The sequence below is a fragment of the Plectropomus leopardus genome, chromosome 6 (assembly GCF_008729295.1).
Source record: "Plectropomus leopardus isolate mb chromosome 6, YSFRI_Pleo_2.0, whole genome shotgun sequence".
Classification (NCBI taxonomy): Eukaryota; Metazoa; Chordata; class Actinopteri; order Perciformes; family Serranidae; genus Plectropomus; species Plectropomus leopardus.
Genome location: NC_056468.1, coordinates 19,274,494 through 19,297,677, shown reverse-complemented (window position 1 = coordinate 19,297,677; position 23,184 = coordinate 19,274,494). Strand labels below are relative to the sequence as shown.

Here is a 23,184-nt window from a genome sequence, read left to right as displayed (position 1 = left end):
TTTTGTGCTCATTAAGTTTAAAATCTCCTCTCATTGCCAAAACAATGACATGCAAGTTTAAGGATCTGTGCATTAAAACAAAGCCTTATTGCTCAGCTCAGTCAAATCTGGTGACACAGTTCCTCTTATCCATCACAGTCATGTTGCCCATAGCAAGTATAGGCCTAACTATTAATGTTAGTCCCATTTATGTGACCGACAAGCCATAAGACTCTATAAGCAGTAAAACAATGGAATAAGATAAGAGATTTTTGTTGATTTATTTATTTTTTGCCAAAGAGGTTCAATTTACACTGTGAAATAATAATGTAGGATAGAAATACAAATACTGTGGGCCTATAAGAACACAGTTGAGCTAAATATGTGCAATATATTAAAATATAACAAAATACAATACAAGTAAAAGTATTAAAAAATGAAATAAAGGTGCATGGTGCTAACAGCGAATGCAGGTGCAACTTGTGAATGTCAGAAACAATGTTCTCAATTACAAACAATAAATAAACTTTGTAAAGTGGCATTTATGTTACTATATTTGTTATTAGACCAAGAGGTAATCTGTACCTCAATGTCAGGGCAGATTTTTTTTTCACAAATATATATGTATATATATAACAAGGAGGGCAATAGTATGATTTGAAAATAAAAAAATGCACATCAATTGTCTTTGCTAACTTAATAAATTTCTATTTTCGTAAGGAAATGTGCATTGTTAAAGTGCATTAATGCATTAGTTGTGGCCATGTCTATAGGGACACTGTGACAACATGTAGTCAGGGCCGTTCAAAGGGGAGGACAGGGGGGCCACGAGGGGGTGCCATGGAGGCCAGCAATAATTATGCTCATCCGAAATGCTGTCTAATTAATGATAACCAAATTATAAATATAAATATTCATCAAATAAGAGAGAGACAGGAGCAGGCACACTCCTAGAGCAGATTTGGGAAGGGCCCACTCACTGGACCTTTTCAGAGTCCCAGATATTGTAGGTAGGCAGATGGCCTGCATCTAGACATAAGAGGATGAAGGTACATCAGCCTGTTTGGAGCATAAACTGGTTCCTCATCATACCAGACAACTGAGGCACGCTGGAGAAACATCTGGGGCTATTTTACAATGAGAGCTTTTTAAAAAGGTGGTTTTAACAAAGTTTTAGCTCAAAGCACGTCTTCATTTGGGGTTGGGCTTAGTGGGCACTTAGTGGAGGCCCAACAGCTTTCTTTCTTTTTTTTTTTTTTTTTTTTGCTTCTGGCTGGAGCTCTATTACTTTATAACAGCAGGCTGTAAAGCTCTGCCCAGGCAAAATCAAGTAAATTTAACCTTGACCCTTGATCCAACATGGCGCTCTTTCTCTTTTTTAGACTGATCATACCTATTTTGGGTGCGCCATATCCAAGAATATAAATAATCTCAGTCGTTTTATTTTTTGGACAAACTATTACTACAAAGAACTAATTAAAAGATGCAAGTGCTTCTAATAATTAGAATTAGATCTTCATCCTCTTTTTTTCAGCCAGAAAGAAGTGTCCTTGAAGTAGGAGTGTAATTAGGACACATACTATATCTGCTGCTGTCCTCTTTCAGCTGAGACATTAGTCATTTCTGTCTCTGGATGTACATATACCCTGGGCCAAACAAATAGTAGTGTCTGCTACTCTTAAATACCTTGTGATCTGGTGTTTACATAACAGAGTATACAACACATCAAATGCCACATCCTGTCAAAAAGGCTTCTCTTGGTTGTCAGGTATATTTGCATGTTTATGAAGCTGTTTCCGACTCATGTCGTGTCATTATACTCTGCTAAAATGGCGTAAAACCATACATGCTTTACCCTTAAAGCCATACATTTCATTGCCTGGTATTCAGATTGCAGTAAGATAATGTAATGTGATAGATGCACTGAGAGAGGATTTAGCTCCAAGCCTAATAATCTGCAGCAGCTACATTGGATTCCAAAATGCTGCATTTAATTTTAGTCTAGATGCACTGATTATTATTGCTCACCTAACAGGTTTTTTTAGTGGAGCAGCAGCTAGTGTATTGTGAGGCTGCTGTTGCAACTTTTTGCATGGATTTCTTCATTCATATTAAAAAACCAGTAACAGGGCAGGAAGGAACATGTGAAACAACTGCTGCATGATGTGGTGTTATGATTTCCTGCATATGCAGACTTCGGTGCACATGCATTGAACCTGTTTCAAGTGCCAGAACCTATTGTCCCTAATTTTATTATTGCATTTAGGGCTGCACAATATGCAAAAAAAAAAAACTATACTACTATATTGACAGCTATAATGATTGGAATATGAGTCACATTTTTATCAGAATGGTAATTGTTGCATTTCATTTTCTCAGAAAAAACATTTAAAAATAATGATAATGTGGTTTTTGCTGGGATTTGTACCATTGTGGCGCTACATTATGATATACAAAATGTTGTGACCCATTTTACCTTTTTCAAAACATGCAGCTCTTTGATTTGGATATTGCACTTGGTCATATTTTAATTTTGATAATATTTTTATTGGTCATACAGCTCTAATTGCATTTGATCGCTGACGGATTCCTACACATTATGATGGACTGAATTAAAATCTTCATCCCAATTAGTTGACATTGTGCAATGTGTGCATATCAATTATGTGCTGAACCAGATGCTGCTTTTGCATCTGATAATAACTCGTTTTCCTCTGCAGCGAGCCTTTTAAGCAGAATGTAGTCTACTTAAATGTTTTCATCTAGCTGCTTTCTAAAGTTGTTAATTGACAGAACTGTAAATTGCGGCTTACAGTATAATTTTGCAGTGCAGACATTATACTCTATTTTGTCAGTACATGTCTTCAGTGTTAGACTATAAGCAGAATCATTTTGACATCCTGCAGCCTTGGCTGTGACCTGATCGGAAAGATGAGGCCCCCTGGATATAAAGGAGTGATACTCTGTGGCACTAGGACCTGGAGGAGCCATTTACAGCTGTGGCAGCAGCTGCCCGTGTCATTTCTGTCCGGGTCATCATTAGTATCCCTGTCACAGGGGCATATGGCCCTGGAGGCCCTGAACACCAACACTCTGCTTGGCTGTAATTTCTACGTTAAACACAGAGGAAGTGGGAAAAATGTGACCAACGTTATGGTTGGAAACACTGTGTGAATGTAATGCAGCCATGCAGAGGCTTTAAGGTAAAAGCTATACGAGGATATAAATGACTTCCTTTATAATAACCTTAAAAAAGAAAACAGAAATGTGACTTCTGAACTATCGGAGTTCTGAAATAATCCCATCAGAGGAGCCAAGAAGGCTGGCTCCAGCCTGCTGTTTGGGTTACACTACATCCTTCCTGCACTCTCAGCCTTCACCCCCTCAGGAGCGTGCATGTAAACACCATGACACATTTATTATTATCAAATCATTCCACTCTCTAGTCGGTGAACGTGAGACGAATAAGAAGTGCTGGTCCGTCATCACTGTTTGCGGAAACACAAATTTTTGGCTCTTGCTCTGTAATGCATTAAGAAAATGAAAAGAAATCAACTACACTGTATATAGATTTTGGCATGCAGAAAAAGTGTCTTTGCGACATTAATGTCCTTATCTCACGTTTCCTTCATTCATTATCACCTCCGTAGTCCTATTGTACGTACCCACTCCAAGCTATTTGTCCTCACTCATGCTTCAATCATGTTCTCATTCTCCACTTTTTTTTCCCATGTTCCCAAGCACATTACAGCTGATTATAATCAATGTCCGGGTATGTGGCGGTGGCCGCTGGGACTGTGGCATGTCGGCGTCACTGATAGTGACTGTGAGGTGGTTGGCTGAAAGAAACAATACAGAGCACGTCGCTGGAGGAGGACAAGTGTCACCTCAGAGCGCAGGGGGAACCAGAGAGGAATGGAATGAAAAGATTTTAGGTCGGGAATAGAGTCTCAGTGTGATGTGAGAGGAAAAATATAGGATTGGGAAAAACTAAATTGGTGGGGTGAGCGAATCAGTGCAGAGAAGGTGGGTAAGATAGAACAACAGAGTCTAGGAGAAGATGTGGAGAGAGAAAGGATCAGAAAAATGGGACGATAAGAGAGAGGGGGGGGGGATTAAAGCTTGGAAAAATAGACAGTGCCAGAGGGAAGTGTGAGGGGATCAATTTAGAGACATTCTGCAAAGAGACAGTGTTGTCACTGAATGGGCTGTCTCGCTCGGCTCTCCCTCTCGCTTCCCTCGGCTCGTTTTGCACCCACCCACTCCCACGTGTGCCCTGCCACCCTCCTCCACACTCCCCCTACAAAATGCCATACATGGACCATAGGAATACATCATGCCCAGCCAGGCACCAGGTTATTGGTGGACTGAGAGACCGGCATGTTTCTGGGCACATGTGGATTATAGAGGCAGACCCTCCTCTCCGCCCGCATCAAAGACATGGCCTCTTCAAGGTCATGTGAATAATTATGAGAGGGCTCTGTTGTTTCTCTGTCCCCCAAGCAGATAACCCTGTCTCCCTGCAGACCAAAAATATGTCTCTAATGCAAGGGACATCATTTCATCTGTGTAGAGAAGATAATGGGTTAATGTTTGCCATGATTTGGTTGTGCACCTGATAACTCGGGATCAGGTGGCCTCTCACACTAATGTAAGATTTTTTGGTCCTTTCTCACGTGTTTCAATTTTACCGCTGGTGACTGATGGATCTGGGTCGGGCTGCCTCGGTTTTGTGCCTAAATCAGCTCTTTTAAGGATCCGACATGTCCACAAGCACAGGACCATGTCCACATGATCTGAATACTGAATGTGGCTTTCTTAGCTTTGTGTTCGGGATAACATCTAAGCAGTCATTGCTTGTTTTTATTTTTGGTGTCATCTTTGGTGAAAAAATAATTTATGGGTTACAGAATGTCTAATATCTTTTTCCTTTGATTTTCTATTAATTGTTTGGCCATTTGTGTCTCAGGGCCGTGAGAACATTTTGATACATCTGATTGTCGTGATACTGTGTTTTATGGTACTGTTTTGTTTTTTGAGGAGTGAATTTTCATGCAATGATTCTTGGCAGTGGTTCATTTTGTGTTGTGTTTAAATCCCTGACCACTAGATTGTAGTGTTGTGATTGATCTTCAGCCATTTGACTCTTCCAATCCAACGTAACGTAAGCTCCTAAAATTAGATTTTTTAAAAATGGCATCATTTGGCCTTGCAATACACCGAATTGTAAAATTTGTATTCTGATCTGTATCGTTTTGCCAGATTTTTGCAAATACGCTGTTGCAATGTTTCCATGGAAAATTGTCCTCAGCGATGTTGGATTTCACCGTAATTATGTAGGTATTTTAATTTTTCTTCAATTTATTAAAGCAGTCGCCACTAATGTAAAATGCTTCTCGTGTAATTTAAATTTTTAATTTTTAAATCTTTTATTTACTGGGTGGCTGCAGCTTAAATTGCTATTGTGTGCCATCAGTCAGCAATAGAGAAAGCACAGCAGTCATTTATTCTTACAGTAATTGATTGTGGCTTGAAAAAATGGGTTTAAATTCCTCGTTTATTCCCGTCCTCCTCCTCTGCTCTCACTCGGTTGTATCTGATCTCTCTGCAGCTCCCCCTCTCTGTGTTGCTGTTTATTCCATGCTGTCGACTTTTGCTGTTGTGGATTGTGCAGCGCTTCCTCATGTTAGTGTGTGGCAGGTGCTCTGAGCCGATATGAACTGACTGAGCATCTCCTTGGTTACTAGAGGACTGGCAGGCAGCTCAGGCGCAAGTAGAGAGGATGATAAACTGTGTCCAGCTTTTTTTGTTCTCCAAATCTCCCATCCAAAAGCTCTAAGAGGTTAGAGCAGCAGAAGAAAGTGCCTTCCATGGTCTCTTTTTTCTTTTAGCTTTTGTTTTTTTTATATATTTTGATCTTTTTAAATGTCCTCTTCTGTCTGTGCAGCTGTATTCATCTGTTTCAAGGCCAAAAGAAGGCAGGTAATTGAACAGTCATGATGGTAGGAGTGTGAATGACTCACTCAGTTATCCTGCTGGGTCAACAGGGTCTCATGACAGTCCTGCACTCATTAGCTGAACTGACTTGTCATTTGTGAAAGAGGTTGCATGTCGTGCTGTGCCGTGTTTAAGTGTCAGAAAACCTCTCTGTACCGTCTGAGCTGCTTTTGAAAATCATTTTATTTTTCACATTATATCATCATTGTTTGGCCACAGAGACGTTGGTCCTGTTCCTTACATGAATACCTCCATAGTAATGTTATCTTGTATCAGAAGTCCCGGATGAATGTAAGTCAAATTTATAAAATTTAACACTAATCTGGTCTGGCAGTTTTCCCACATTATTTTTAGGATGTGCTGACTCTCAGGCAAAGCGTTGAGATGGACATATGTTTGGTTACATATTCACTTGTTAAAAAAAAAAAAAAACTCCACAAGGTGCTGTGCTTCGTGAACCTCTTACAATACAGGAGTTGATAGATATAGTAAATTATATTTATGTTATTTTTCTCTTAAGATACGTAAGACCAGATAATGGCCCTGCTGTTTTATTCTAGAAAACCACACTGACCGCTATTGTATCTTCCCCCTGACATGTTTTTCAGAGCTCATACATACATCATTATCTTGCACTAAATGTATAAAGTTCTTAAATTCTGTGAAAATCTGCAAGGCAGGGGAAACTAATCTGTGTCTGCACTGATGAATCTGTGATATGAATTGTTGTTGTTTTTTCTGTTACAGAAATCTTAAGAAATGGACCAAGATAATCTAAGCCAAAGCCAGACACAAGATGACAACCCAAAGGGAGCAGCAGAAACTTCAGCACCTCCAGCTCCAGCATCAGATACAGCGGCTCCGGTTACAGATCCCACCGCCGGCCAGTCGCCGGCTCCTGCCAGGCCTCGACGGCCCCAGAGAAGTGCCAGAGTAGAGGGCTCTGTTGACATCTCTGAACCCAAAGTTGAGCCCACAGCTGGACCCACTCCTGCTACTAACCAGGCCGAGTGTGCTCCTGATGGCTCTGTGGCAAGTCGTCCCAAACCGTCTCGTCCTGGAGCTGTCAAACCCTCAGGAGAGCGCATCGGGCCCAGTGATAAAGTTGGTCCTAAAGGACCAGGCCACCACCCAGTTAGGGCTGCCTCCGTCCCCCACCCACCTGCCAGCAGACCCGTGGCTCCTCATCTGAACCCTCATGCACAGAGAGCTCTCTCTGTAGCAGGGACAGCTGACACTCAGGCCCAGACTATGGAAGACTTCAGGCAAGTTCACTCGTCTGTGTGTCCCAGCATTCATGTCCCAACATGTCTTAACATCGCCTTTGGTTTCCACACTGCTGACAAAAAAAGTCTGGCACACGTAACATTTATAAATATACACTGACAGTCAACACTGCAAAGCTATGTGATTATATGGTTGATATTTCGTCAAAATGTGGTGATTTTTGCAAAATACTATGATCAAAATTATTTAACACTGTTTTGTGTTTCTGTGTCAGCTAACATTTACTTGCTCTACCTCTTTTTTTTTTTTTTTTTTTTTTAACAAATTCAGGAACCAAATAAGACTTATAGATAGATTCAAAGGATACCATTCATTTATTTCTAAATAACATAATGTGAAACATTTTTATGTTAAACCTTAGAAAGGGCGACATTTTTTTTTTTTATTAATGTGGCCTCTATAAGTTTGTGTCTTTTTTCCCGCTGGATTTTCCATCTTTTCTTTGGGCGTGTCTCTAATCACTCCCTGGATTAGTAAGCATTGAATCTCGGCACAGTAAGGTGGATTTCTGGAATGGATTACATTGCTTAATTAATTAGGAACCTTTTTCACAGAAGTGTCATAGCACAGGAAACAAACCTGTAGCTGATACAGTTGATTGAAGTCTGATTTAATGTCGTGTTAATGAACAAGAAAACATGTAAATCTACCTAAAAGTTTTGCAGTTTTATCAGCTGCAGCACGTTGTGGCTACATGGAGGTAGGAGTTTAATGATAACACTGCAGACACAGGGAGCTTTTTATAGAACATTTTGGAATTCTGTTGGGAGCTGAACCTCAAGTGCCTGAGAACAACTGTGACTTAATGGCCTCTAAATGTCCTGTATCCTGTTCCACTGCCTCAATTTGGCCAGTAAACAGAGCTAGATGGTCATTCACATGTTTAATTTTGCAGATTATTCAATAGTTTTTCTCACACTGCAAATACTGCATTATATATAGGTCATGTACAGTGGGGAGGTGTTGATGCACAGAATTGAATCACATACATTTTCTAAACTGCTGGTCCTTTTCAGGATTGTGTGTGTCTGGGTGGGTCACCAGTCCATAAGAGAGCCATCATTCTCTGTTTATACAGACAAACACACCCCCACATTTACATTTTTATGTGTGATTTATGTTTTCTTATTTACCTAACTTGCATGTCTTCATAGCAGTCCAGAGGTGGCTTGGCTTTCAGAGCAAGTCAATTTGAACCCAGGACTTCTTGTTTTTAAGTGACATTATTAATGAGCGAGCTTCCAGGCTGCCCAATGCACAAAAATAAAATTCCTTATTAAACCTTGAGCTTGGACCACTACTGTCTGGTAATTGCCCAAATGTTAAACGGACAGATGACCCCAAAATCCAAAATCGTTTTTCTCCCTTTTACCCATAATGCTATTTATAAATCTAGATTGTTTTGTTGCGAGTTGGAGATATCGGCTGTTGAGACGTCTGCCTTCTTTCCAATATAATGGAACACAATAGCGCAAAAAAAAATACATTTGAAAAGCTCATCAGCAATGTCTCTGTGTGAGCAGTTTCATGTAGGGACTATTTTCTTTCTGCCAAACCACACCCGCCAAATATATTAACACGCAGAAGGAGGCGTACATCTGCTGCTAGCTCACCTCAGCCCAGCTGAGGAGGACGCCATTAATGTTTTCATCATGCGCTGTAAAAAACTTCTCGTCTATAAGTAGATGCACACTTCCTTCTGCGCAGTGATTCGGTTGGCTGGTGTAGTTCAGTAGAAAGATAATATTTCCTACATGAAGCTGCTCACAACAAGGTCTGTGGATTCTCTTGAGTAACCAGGTCATGATTTCTGGAAAGAGACATTGCTGTTGAGTTTTTCAAGTTATTTTTTTGGGTGCTTTGTCAGACGTCTTTATGACTGATATCACCAACACTCTGCAACTCACACCAAACCAATCAAGACTGATAAATAGCACTACAGGTAAGAGAAACATTAAGTGTTGTGGATTTTGGGTTGAATTGTTCCTTTAAGGTATTAATTAAGCTAATGGAAACAGGAGCAGTTTTGTAATGCCTGATGTTTAACTAAATGTTTATTTCTTCAGTAATGTTATGCAGCTTCTCTGCATATGAATCAGAATGACTGAATTAATGACATAATGACATAATCATGTTTATTCATACATGGTTTCTGCTGTATCACCCTGAGTCTGCAGGTTATAACTGGGAGGCATGATGGGGATGAGTGCTTATAAGAGATATTACATAAACACCCTCTTCCAACAGGCTGCACATCATCACTTGGAACGTGGGTTCGGCCACGCCACCTGATGACATCACTTCCTTGCTGGGGCTGAATGTGGGTGATGGAAACACAGATATGTACATCATCGGGTGAGCGCTTTGTGCTGCATTCAGTTGCCTCTACATAAAAGCTGAAGTGTCCACTTATGTCCGCTTGTCCCACATCGTCACTTCAAACTAGGCCACTAATGAGCAGTCAGTTCAGAACCACAGTGATCTCCTCACGGCTATGATTTTCTTCCATTTATTAATCCACCATTAAGTTATCAAAGGTGCCACTCATCAGCTCCTCTTACATCTCTGTCGGCTGTTGACCCCTGTGTGTTTTGTGTCATTTTTCTTCAAGGCTGCAGGAAGTGAACTCTATGATTAACAAAAGGCTGAAAGATGTCCTCTTCACAGACCAGTGGAGCGAGGTCTGCATGGAGAGACTCAGCCCCTTCGGTTATGTGCTGGTCAGTAATGGCTTTTTACTATCAACACATATGCACCCACTCAGGGTAAAATGCTAAACAGCTTAGGTTCATGCGCACTGTGTGATCACTGATGAGATCTCTGCTTCTCCGCTGCTGTTTCGGCTCATTTTGTTCCCAGAGCAACGGATGGGGTGATAATTTATAACAGGCGTGTAATGTCAGCGTATCTTCCATCTTCCGCTGTCTGCAAAGCTCATGATGCAAAGTCGAGCTCTTGCTGTCTCTCGGTCTCCCTTCTTGGTGCCTTTATGGCTGCACACCTGCACCTTTTTCTCTTTTTCTATTTCACAAGACCTCTACATACCCACATATTGAGTCTAATGTAGCAAATACATTAAGTGTGGCCACGTTTATGTAAAACATCCACAGGGAAGTTCAAACACTTATGGAGACCTCACCAGAAATGTTTATTTACTCAGGAGCTGTGTGGTGTGTTGGTATCTGTTTGTACTATATTGTTATGGGCACATACCGCAGCTGCGGTTGGTGTTCGTCTGGCTGCCTCTGAAACGATGCTTGGCTCTGTTGGCATGGTGAGCCAGAGAGCGTGAATCAGCTGTCGAGCTGGGAGAGCTAGACAAATGTCTCCCAGGATGCTGTTTTATTTTTGGATCGCGTTGTTGTCAGCATTGATGGGCCTCTGACAGTGAGACTGATGCCGCCCCCGGGCGATAGCGTGGTCTGCTATGTTAGCTTAAAGCTCGTTAAAATCATCTCTGTGTGATCTCTTTGTGTACTTCGTGTGCATGTTAACGCTGTAAAGAGGATATGTTAGTTGGAGGTGTAGGTAGAGGTAGATACTTGGTGGTGTCAGCAGGAATCTGTTTAGTCACGACATAGTGGACAGACATGCAGAGATAAGACACTGCATGAGTTCTTTCCATCCTGGTGCTCACCAGGACTCATTGTCAGGTTCAAGCTGTAACTGCTGCAAATAAAAGAAAATGTATTCAAATCAGCTGCAGAAACACAGGCTTCAGGCTGTTCACAACACAGTTGCTGATTGTCGCCATAATTTATTTTTGAGTAAGCTACAATTTAAATGTACAAATTAGCAGAGACATTTTTCTCTGTCCCTAATCTCTCATTGCAACATGGCACTCTACTGAATTTGTTGTAGCACAACTTTTTGTATGCAATGGGATTTACTGGATTAGCTTTTTCTTAAAATGTAATGACTGAGCATTTGATTCATTACACTATGAAGCAGTTAAACATGCATTTTAGTGGACTATATTGACAGAAACTACATATATAGTATGTGTTTTCTTTAGCGTATAATCACCCGAAAATATGAATCCTTTTGTTTTTGTTACCTTCGATTGAGTCATTCATATCTACATAAGAAGCGGGTTCTCATCTATGGGCGACATAAAACTCCTTTATTCAGTATTTTTTACTGCTTTGAATTACTGCGTCAGTTCTTTGCAGATAATTCAGCTCATGGTAAAAACCTCCTGAACATCTGGATATTATCAGAGAAAAAAGGTGAACGCACATCAGCAAGTGCTGGACTAATGGTCAGTGTCAGACAAGCCGCAGGTTACAATGCTGAGGCCCTCCCCTCCCTCACCCCGCACACTTGTTGTTTACTGACATGAAGCATGGATAGTGAGGAAAGAGTTAACTTTGAGAGATTTGAGCTTGGAGATGGAAAATTATGCTTTTTCATTATTGAAAAAAAGGACCGCCTAAATAAACAGTGTAGCACCCTCTTCACAGCTACCAGACTCCATTGAGAGAAAGAGTCATTTTAACTGGGAGCACACAGGAGATGATCTATAGATAATCTATAACAGATTCGATCATTTAGATTATTTGTATTATTGTGTGACTTTCAGAATCAAACTAACGTTGCGTCCACAGCAGTGCATCGGTTTATATGTAGCAAAATCATTCTGAAAAGTCAAGTCATGCGGGAAAAAGTTTTTAGAAGGCCTTGAAAAAAACATTTTAAAGCTAAAACATACAAACTTCCACCAAATTTAAATTTTAGGATTTGAATGAATAAGGAACAGTTGTCGAAAGTTACACAGTAATACAAAATCCTGAATGAATAGAAAATGGAGTTGACCTTCAAATTTGTCATAAATGGTTTTATAATATGTATGATTAATGTTTTAGGTTGAATCATATTTTAGACATTTGTAGATACTGGAATAACAAGGATCTACTTTTTAAATGAATGCAAGTTGTTTAAAAGATGTCAATAAATCAATCTAACTTAAGGTTTCTAAAAAAGAAAGATTGTCAGTTGTGTATAATGTTAAATGAGCTTTGGAGAAGGATGTTGGTGGTTCTGTGGTCATTGTTATTAGAGACTGGAAGGAGTACACTGTTGTTTCGCGCTGAACTTTTTCTAAATTCTGAGGTTTTACACATGTTACTTACAGCTCAGTTCTTTAGTCATGTGTGTGCTGTACAAGGTCAAACACACACCGCTGCACACATGCACTCTCTCTTCCTCCCTCTCTCACACACACAGACACACACACACTTGTCTTTGGGCTTAAATGTCTTTTCTGTGCTAAGCCTAAATGTAGCATGGCAGCCTTCAGGATCTCCTCCAATGCTCACTGATGTTGACAAGAAATGCTTTCCACCACAGTACATGCAGGCAAAGGTGTAGTCTCTCAGAATTAACACACACACACACACACACACACACACACACACACACACATTGTCTGTGTCCTTACAGTCAAACAAAGTCGGTCCACTTTACGGTTCAGCAGAATCCATTACGCAACAAAGTTGTTCAAATAGTCAGTTAGTATACAAGCGAGCGGGTCTTATGTCACGTGCAAAGATGTGTGCCTCCATTACTGCCCACAGGGCATTTCAAGCGGGGTGTGATCATGCTTCTTTTGCCTGTAGTTGGGGGGTTGGGATGTGTGGACAACTGGAGAATGGAGAGGGAGGGATGAACATAAATATCTGCTGCGGTGAGGGGCTTGACATAGCACGCAAATATCACAATGCACGTGTCCATATTCCTCCCCCTGTTGTGCAGCACTAAATATGTTTCTTTTTTTTATACCACAAATGTCAAAGTTTGCATATTATTATGTGCAAAAAAAGATCCAAGTAGAGTTGATGTTGGAGGGTTAAGAGAGAGAAAGCATCTGACCATCAGTTGCCTTCAGCATGTACATCACATTTCCTCTGCAAAGTGGCTTGTTGCCACAGCGAGGGTAGACCACAAGCTATGGCCTCCTTAATGTGCAGCGCTTCATGTGAAGTAGTGGGAGAGATGGGCCGCCGGCTCCCGCAGGGTGTAATGGAAATGCAAAGGGGGAGAAAGAGGAGGGGAACAGAAAGTGAAGCAGAGCAGCAGAAATGTACACACAGCAAAGCCCGACTCGGGGAATTTGTTTATTCAAATTTAAATGTTAAAGGTGAAGATATTTATGCAGTTACCCAGAACTTTATCGCTGTTCTCTTTTCAGAGTTATGCAAAGTCCCTCTTCATAACTGTCATTGTGCACCTATTCATGCTTTCGTATTTTGCTCTTCATGTCTGTCTGTCCTTGTTCTGTCTGTCCCTAAGGTGACCTCCCAGCGGATGCAGGGTTTGTTACTGCTGGTCTTTGCCAAGTACTTCCATTTGCCCTTCCTCCGCGGAGTCCAGACTGAGACCACCCGCACTGGCCTGGGGGGTTACTGGGTGAGAGGACGACTGACACCACTCTGTGATCAGCTCTGTGTTATGGAGATTTCACACATGGAAGCTTAGCTGCACATAATACGACATCTCTGTAGGAGTGACTAGGTTTAAGCTTGCATCACTGTCACTGATGCACTGATAGAAATCTGAGAGACACTACATTTCTACGACAGTTTCTACACACCTCTGCTGCTCGGTTTGTAAACAGTGCAGGTTGTGTGCTTTATTCAGAATTGGTTTCGAGTGTTGTCGTTGTTACAGGTGCTTTGCACATGTGACATTTACAGGAGGAAAGGCTGAAGCAACTGCAGACCAACCATATTTTCCAGTCTTGTTGCTTGTTATTTAAATGCTGTTCATCCAGTTTTATGAGAATAAAGACCAGTTCTCCGGTCAAGGTCCAGTGTGTAGGATTTAAGGCGATATACTGGGCAGAAATGGAATATAATATAAAAAGTATGATTTCTTCAGTGTATAATCTCCTAGAAATAAGAATGGTTATGTTTTCGTTACCTTAGAATGAGTCATCAAATGTCATCCACAGAGTCTGCCACGTTGAATTGTTATGCTTCATCAGTAACTCTGGAAGACACAAACCAAAAACTGGCTCTATAGAAAGGGTCATTCGCATTTTTGGTCACCATAGTTAGCGGCTCCTCTGAAACGAGCAGTGTGGGAAATTGTGATTTATTTATTTTTTTAAGTTAAACTGCTTTATTAGGTTGTTTTTACCTGTTTAAAATCATGGGGTCCATTTGTGCATGAGAGGAAGAGACCTCTGTGGATAATTTGGCTACTGGTAAAACCTGGTAAAATTGAATGAACTTCTGGAACTTAATTCATCCAAGAAAATAGCTGAGCACACATTTGCAGGTGCTGGACTACAGGCCTGTCTCCGACAAACTGAACAGCATCGGAGAAACACTGATTTGTAACGTGAAACTGCTTTATGCAGTGTTTTAACTAGTTTAAATCAGCGGGTCTGTTTATTTTGGAGAGAAAGAGACGACTGCTTCCTGTAAAGACCTCCTGAACCTGTGGATCAGGAAAAACAGTGAGCACACTACGCAGGTGCTGGCCCAGCAGCCTGTCCGTCCTCTCTCTTGGTCCATTTGCTTTGGAGAGTAGGAGACCTTTGTGAATAATTTGGCTCCTGGTAAAAACCTCCTGAACACTGAACACTGAAGGAATTCTAACTGGGAGAAATTTTAAGTGCAGTTCTGTCCGCTATATGGGGCTAAATCCTACACACTGCTCCTTTAAGCAGGTAAAATTAAATTTTGCCACAGTATGTTACTCAAAGAAAGCGACATGATCTAGGATCTGGTTCACTCAGGGCTCTAATAAATTTCTGAGAAGTTATGTAGCACTCAGTTTTAAGTGAAATCCTTCCCGTGTGAACTCAGACAGGCATCAGCACATTCTTCAGTTTTCTATACTGGAACATCTTTTGTGTTTTAGTGGGTCAGAGCAGTTGGAGGAACAGTGGGAAATCCACAGATTCATCCTGTCGCCCCACTGTGCACTTTACTGTTAGCATTAAATATGGATGACGTTCTTTGCTGGTCATTAATGAGTAAACTTCCTGTTTGTCTGTGGCGCAGAAACACACCACTCAAAGTGAAATGCTGACATGCCAGTTGCAGTCTTTAGGCACTTTTCCATCTCTTACCACAGTAATTAAAGTCATTAATTCATTTTGACCTTCACTAGTGAACACCTTCCTCTCTTAGAAATTATTTACCTTCCCCTCTGCTGGTCGGTGTTACAGGGGAATAAAGGTGGTGTGAGCGCCCGCATGTCAGTGTTTGGACACACCATCTGCTTCCTCAACTGCCACCTGCCGGCTCACATGGAAAACTCCGAGCAGCGCATGGAAGACTTTGAGAGCATCCTGCAGCAGCAGCAGTTTGAGGGCCAGGCTGCCACCGGGGTTCTTGACCACGAGTAAGTCAGCACCATCTTTGCACCTCTATGACAAGCAATCTCAGGAAATGTGTTTCCTCCATATTCATATTTTATGGGGGAAATTGTGTCACAATAAGAATTGCAAAAATACTTACTTACTTACTTACTCCTTCTCTCACAGTGTGGTGTTCTGGTTTGGGGATCTCAATTTTCGCATCGATGACCTGGATATGCAAGTGGTAAAATCGGCCATCGATAACAACAAGTTTACAATGTTGTTGGAAAAGGATCAGGTAAAAGATAAAAGCTGTCTACTGTTCTATGTAAAGATAAACAAAACTGCATGTGGTCTTCCTTGTTTTTATTTCTTTTTTCTCATTTTATTTGAAATTACTGAATAAAAATGTGTGGAGAGATATGGATACTTAAGTGTATATAGATATGTGTTGGTAAATGAAAGAGGGCAAATAGGGAGAGAAGCATTGATATACTTATGTAGATGCAAGGGGTCAGCCCTTTCAGGTCAGATTTCTGTTATTAATTTAATGTGGATTTATTGATGATTGATGATTTTCATGGTTTTATGTTAAAAAATGGAAGAAAAATATGTATGAGATGATTAACTGTTTGATGGACAATGTCCTTGTCTCCAGAGATTTCTTTTTAAAAAAAGGAGAGCATTTTGCACCCTTAACTCCTCTTTATTCAAAACGTGAGGTTAAGTCAGTTACTGTTTGTAAACAGCATCTCCAGTAGAAGTAAAAATGTAAGCTAACCCCAGATTTAATCTTGTTTTGGAACTAGTTATATTTGCATTGTTTTGGTGCTGTGTGGTTTTCATAGCTTCCTCATGCATGCGTGCTGTATTCGGTTTGGCACCTGGTAGCTACTTTTTTTTTATCAAGTCCTGACTGCACCTGTGCACTGTGCACAGGAATGTCCCGGCAGAGGGCAGAGTCTCTGCAGATAAATACGCCACCACGTACTTCTAGTGGGTCAGAAGTGATGATTGAGAGGGAAAATATTTGCTTGAGTCAATATTTTTTTTGTGATTTTTTAGAAAAATCCTGCATAGTATACCTTTAATTTTTAAAAGAACAAATGTAGTCTTTCCATTGAAATCTTATCACAACCTGTATCCAAAAAAACAGTTTAGCCTTGTGAAGACTTGCCATTTCACAAGCTCAAATTATGTTAAAATGTTAGGAAGTACACAGCAAAATGTGTTCATACTTGTCTATGCACTGTGTAGGTGATGCCACTAGAGAGCAGTAGAGAAATAGCTATCTTCCTACAGGAGCTGTCGGTCAGGGCCAAACAGAAATCCTCTGTGAGTGATGTCTTCTAATTCTTGTTATTACAGCTCAATATGGCCAAAGACAGTGAGACGGTGTTGGAGGGTTTCCAGGAAGGGCCGCTGAAATTCCCTCCCACCTACAAGTTTGATGTTGGAACAGATACATATGACACAAGGTTGGTGTTGCCAGGGGTGCTGTTCTAGGCCACTGACCAGATATCACAGAGCCAAGCTCAGTAATACTTCCCTCTCTGAAAGGTCCTCACTAGCCCGAGGCGACCATGAAAGTGTCTTATTTTTTCTCTCCATTCTCTCCCTTTCCACCCAGTGGGAAGAAGCGTAAACCAGCTTGGACCGACCGGATCCTGTGGCGCCTGAGAGCCACTGCTACTGCCAGCGCAGGGAAGCGTAGCTCCATATCAGGGCTGACCAGCGGGACCAAAGTGACACAGCACTACTACCGAAGTCACATGGAATACACCGTCAGTGACCACAAACCAGTCTCCTCCATCTTTACCCTGCAGGTAAGACACGTCAGGGAACCTGTTTAGAGGAATTAAAGGTACAGTAACCTTTATAGAATATAACTTTTTGTCATATTTATTGAAACTAAAATCCACCGCGCCTCAACCAAAACAATCAATCAGAGCCAGGAGGAGTCTCTAATGCAGTATCAGACACTGCTTGTGCACACACTGCTCTGTCAACAACAGAACACACACATCAGAAACAAGTAAACAGAAGAAGACCAACAATGAAAAGCTTGCTTTCAATTTTAAAGGAAGACCTACATCTTCCTCTGTTTACTTGGCGTTTTTTTCTGTGAATGCTGTTGATGGTAAAGGAGGATGGGCAGTTTTCTTTCATTGGTGGTGGTTGTTTTTCTGGCATTGTTTTTGAAAGCTCCTCCGGAGGCAACATGCTGAAGATACTGAACTCTGATTGGTTGTTTTCCTTCAGGTGTGGTGGATTCTGCATACTTCATTAGGAGCACCAGAAGGAAACTAAAAGAAACTGTTATTCTTTAAAAATGTATCTGTCCTATATACTACTGATTGATAATAGATAGATAGATAGATAGATAGATAGATAGATAGATAGATAGATGTTACCTACTGTAGCTTTACAGCTTGCATCTTTGAAATCTTTTGACACTGATGCTTATCCAACCATAAAATACTTAGTTTCTGTACTAATACCAAAAACAATACTATTTTCAGCACCTAAATATTAAACACAAGACTACGAATATGATCGTGACAGTCTTTGATAATTGTTGCTGTGAAGACCTTTCGATCAGTGCTGAGATTTGATACTCAACCCGTGTTATCTTTAAGGTTTAATCTTAGAAACCTTACAGTATTTTTGTATGGTATGAATCAGGAGTGTCAAGCTTCTTTTAGTTCATGGGCCACATAGAGCCCAATTTGATCTCAAGTGGGCCGGACCAATGAAACCATTGCATAATAACCTAAAAATAACTACACCTCCAAATGTGAAAACATTCATCTTTTTGCAAAACAGATGAACAGCCTGAGATGTCTTTAAAAAAAGGACCGATTTCAACAATATGTCTGATTTTCCACTTTGATCACTAACATTATGTGTGCATTTTTGATTCTGTTTAGTCTTGCTGGTGTCACCACACCAAACTACAGTGGAAGCTATAGAAGAAGCAGGTGTTGTTATCCCCGCCTTACAAGCTATTTACAAATCAACAGTTGTGACAGTCTCAACATTAGGGTTCAACCAATATTCATTTAAGATAGAAATCTGATACATTTTTGCACAATGCTCAATATATTTAAAGGGAACAGCCCCGAAACGATGCAGAATGTGTCAGTTGGTGGAATTTTGCTGCCTCTTTGGCTGTTTGCTCAAACCACAGCGTTTACATCCACATTTCCATATTGCCTGCCACCCATGCCATCGCCACGGACACACAGTGTACAGAAGTGAATAAAGAAAAGGATGCACCTCTCTCTCTCTTAAAGTCAGACCAAACTCCGATCAAATGGTAAAACTAAGCAGAGTGCTGATCGGAAATGAACCAAAATCATGTTACTGCACTGCTTCTTTCTGTTTTAAAATGTTTTCAAAAACATACTTTAGCTGACTGTTTAACTGTAATACCAGATTGTATGTTACCGGCCAGCCACCATAGTGTCAAATGGACGAGTTTGCACGACGTCACCCATCAGTGGGAGCGTTTATTGGTCCAGTGTGACGCAGTGTATTCTGTTAGCTGTACACTTTCTACAACTACCATAATGCTACACTGCTGCTATATACTTGAGCAAAATCATAGAGCTTCATTGGCAAAATTGTTTGTGTCTACTGCATAGACAAACTAGTTTTATGAAAAATACCATCTTTTTAGCAGTAAAATTTCAGTTCATTATTTTTTCAGAGGACTGCATCACGTCAGTGCGGAAAGCAGCATTTAACATGACGGCTACTGTTTAACCCTTTGAAACAAGGGAATGACATCTTGTGCTGTGTTCACATGCCTTTCTTATGCATTTAAACCATTGAAACCTGAGCAAATTGGTTTAATTTTTTATTTTAAAAAAAAAAGGCTAAAAAGGCAACATGCAACTTGGCAAAAGATATCCGGAAAATTGCAATAAATTAGTTAAAGCTGACAAGAAAATGAACTGAACATAAGTTAAATAAATAAATAAATAAATAAATGAATGAGAGAAAAATATTAGAAAATAATAATTTAATTATAGTATTACATTTAAGTTATTTACACTAACATTTGTAGCACTTTTTTAAGCCATTTCCTTTTTTTAAAACCATTTTTCTTGTTTTTTCTTGCTAATTTTCAGGTATTTTACTTGCAACTTTTTATTAATTCCTTGCTATTTTTTTTGTTATTTCTTGGGATGTTGTTTATAGCCCTACATATTTTTGATTTGAAATAAAGCCCATTTGTTCAGATTTCAAGGGGTTAAAGTGCTCCCAAAACCTGGTATCTCGTAGCCTTTTCAAGCGCATCAATGTTGGGTTTGCAGAGTCATCCGGTGGGCCGGTGTTTATGGTAAATGTTATTTGTAGTTCCCATACAGGGTGGATGTCCCGCTGGTCACTCTCATGGTGGAGGATGAGTGGACCAGTATTGCTGATGCCACAGCGAAATTCAAACTGGTGCCCAACTACCCTCGCAGCTCCTGGGACTGGATTGGACTGTACAAGGTAAACAGTCTTACCTCTTTTGGCTGAATAAGTAGTAATAAGTAGTAGCATAACAGATATATCAGTGCTTTGCCACTTTTAATCAAGCTGTGATTCTGCTGCTGCCCCCTTAGGTGGGTTTCAAGCACCATAAGGACTATGTGGGATATGTGTGGGCCAAACAAGAGGAGGCTGATTTCCAGCGACAAGAGCATCAGGTAACCTGGTTGCGTGCTGAATTCTCTTCAGACATAATTTTCTTTCACATTTAATAGACGTCTGACTAACTGTTTTCCAGGTAACCTTTACTGAGGAGGAATTGCCCAAAGGCTCAGGGGACTTCATCTTGGGTTACTATAGCAACAACATGAGCACCATTGTGGGTGTAACAGAGCCATTTCAGGTAATAACGGCACTCTGGCACTTCTTTCTTGATAATAAAGCAATCAAATGCATTAGCTCTAACAGGGCAACATTACATCTGTTTTTTGCTATCACTGCTGCTGTTCCAATCTGCATCTTAACCCTTTAATTTCCTTACTAAGAAACAAGCAATGGACAAAAATTAGATGACACCTAATAGATTTCTATTTTTTATGCAAAGTTACGTAAATCTATTCAGTAAGACCTCTTAAACTATAACATTTTTTAAAAAATACAGACCTTTGTAAATCTTGTTGGAGCTCTAAACTCAAAAAAACTCTAAAAAAGGCAGAGTGTTTAAAAACACAGAAATATCTAGTGGATTTTTTATAGCATATTAAACTTAAACCGAACAGAAGAGATAGCTCAGTCAGATTGATTAAAGTTTAACACATTTTTCATGAAGATATAGTGACTCAAAATGTGCTTCTGTGCGGTTGAGCAGGACCTTAAAGAGTTAATACTCTTTTCATCACCAGCAACATTTTGATGTTTTTTCTTCTTATTCTATCCCCTGCATCTCACACTTATCCCCATCTATCTTCAGATCCAGCTCCCAACTTCAGGTCTCGACGCCAGTTCGTCAGACAGCTCTGACTTCAGCTCGGAGGACGACAGCACCGTTGTCCTCATGAAGACGAGGTCCCGCAGTCCCAGTCCACGCAAATCCAAGCACCGCCATCACAGCGGCAGCAGCAGTCGCAGCCGCTCCGGAAGCCCTACACAGGCCAAAATGAAGGTGCTCAACGTCACTGATGGATCCTCGTCCAGCACCACGATAACAGCTGAGAGCAAGTCCAAACGGCGTCCAGCAGAGGGCAGCGGCAGCCACCAGTCTGCTCCTTCAGTGAGGGAAAAAGACACAGAGGGTTCAGGGGTGTGATGCACAACCTGGTCCTGCTGTTGTCACAGGTCACATAACCAACTGTTGTGTCTTTTCTTAAATACATCCACTGCGCTGTATGTTTTCTGTAATGAAAATATACAGTTTCTGATGCCATCCTTTTCAGGAACAGCCGTCTGGTTCGTCCAGAGGGCTTACTTTGCCTTGAGTTGTTCTATTAAGCTGTGCACATTGTATATTTTGATTTGTAAACCTTTCACTCTGTCCTTTGTTTCTTCTACCTTTGTCCGTTCTCAGGTGTGGACAGTACAGGGAGCTGACACCTTGCATTGGGAAATACTCAAGGATGTTATCATCATGTAGAGTAAAAGAGTGGTTATTTGATGCTTTTTAGAAACCATCTTCCTCATATTGCAAAGATTTGAAACTCTGCACTGATGTAACAAGCAGTCACGTCAGCAGACTGCATACCAACGACAGCTTTTGAGACGAGGAGTGGGACATACTTGACACAGACATTGCTCACAAATCACCCACTTTGCTTTAGTTGTGGAACATGTATTTATTATGAAACAAATCTGCTCAGACCAAGAGACGCAGTGAAAAAGAGCGTTTTTTTTTTTTTGCAAAACATCCCAAATAGGCATCACCAGCTTTGTCAACAATCACTCACATTATCAGCTTCTGCAAATTTACAAATGGAGATAGCCATGCAGTTTGACTTGGCAGTATGGGTTCACTCGTGTGGACGTTTCCTGCTGTGGAAATCCAGCGTGCATTACACAACAACGTGATTCGTATACATAACACACAGGGAGTATTTCAGATGATCCACCAATAGGAATAAAGTTCCTCCAAGGTGCATGAAAAAACAGAACAGAAACAAAGTGGGAGGAGATGGAGTTCAGGGGGCTCGGCCGCCGGTCATGGCAGCAGCACAGCACATGTCAGCGTACAGAGGGAATGTGAGCATAAAGGCCTTTAAATAGAGCGCCAAATCAGTGCAGTGGGATGTGATGGGTGTGGGAGGCTAGCTGTCAGCCAACACAGCAAAGCTGTCTTGCCAGAACTCGGTGATTAATTATTGGCCACTAACTCCGCATGGCCAACTTCAGTAGTAACAACTACAGCAAAATCTGACCCAGGAAGCATTTACAGTATATAACTTGGACACATGTCTTTATGTGGGTTAATGAGCCTAACTTAACAGCAGCAGAGTTGATTTTTGAAATAAGTTACCCAGGAAACAAAAAGAAATTGCATCATATTTGTTTTTATTTCATTTTTAATATTTATTAAATTAAAATTTTTTTTTTGCAATCTGGATATATCTGACAAATGTGAGCAGGAACTCTACTATGTAGAGCAACTACAGGGCTTTGTATTATACTGTAAATATAATACAAAGCTGACATGTTCCACTTTTATGAAATATCATAATGCTAATGTGATATTTCAAATAAATGAAATGGTCATATCCAATGCTTTATTTTTTAATGATTTTGTTATTTGCGTTCTTTTTTTCAGTTCACTGTGTTTGTTTTTGTGTTTTTCTTGCTCAGATCCTCCTCTACTGATCCTGGTGGTTAGCTGACAGTGACAATGGTCACAGTAGTCGTGTTGCATTGTTACCGTGTGACCTCTGATGCACCATCTTACACACTTTGTACTTTTGGGCTGTTAGCGTAGGACAGTGTAAGCTGTTGTAGCTGTAACCTTGGTGTGTATGTCTGTAATCAGTTTTTGTGTGTATGTGTTTTTATGGGCATGTGTGTTTTGATGGAAGAAGGTGTGTGTGTGCGTGTGTGCGTGTGTGCGTGCGTGCGTGTGTAGCGAGCTGTGGCAGTGAATGGTCTGCGTT

At 40.6% G+C, this 23,184-nt stretch overlaps 1 protein-coding gene across 2 annotated transcripts; it reads left to right on the top strand.

Annotated features, from left to right (window-relative positions):
- Positions 1 to 6,244: 6,244 nt before the first annotated feature.
- Positions 6,245 to 22,797, top strand: inpp5jb (inositol polyphosphate-5-phosphatase Jb). Of its 2 annotated transcripts, XM_042488741.1 has the most exons (14): positions 6,245 to 6,267; positions 6,724 to 7,241; positions 9,511 to 9,618; positions 9,875 to 9,983; positions 13,555 to 13,671; positions 15,443 to 15,618; positions 15,761 to 15,872; positions 16,943 to 17,052; positions 17,205 to 17,400; positions 19,940 to 20,077; positions 20,191 to 20,274; positions 20,355 to 20,459; positions 21,027 to 21,391; positions 21,621 to 22,795. In XM_042488741.1, the coding sequence occupies exons 2-13, from the start codon at positions 6,736 to 6,738 to the stop codon at positions 21,360 to 21,362; spliced, it is 2,097 nt and encodes a 698-aa protein (XP_042344675.1). In that variant the 5' UTR covers positions 6,245 to 6,267; positions 6,724 to 6,735; the 3' UTR covers positions 21,363 to 21,391; positions 21,621 to 22,795. The 2 variants fall into 2 exon arrangements, with proteins under 2 accessions (XP_042344675.1, XP_042344674.1); XM_042488740.1 differs by having other exon boundaries at positions 21,027 to 22,797.
- The last annotated feature ends 387 nt before the right edge of the window (positions 22,798 to 23,184 follow it).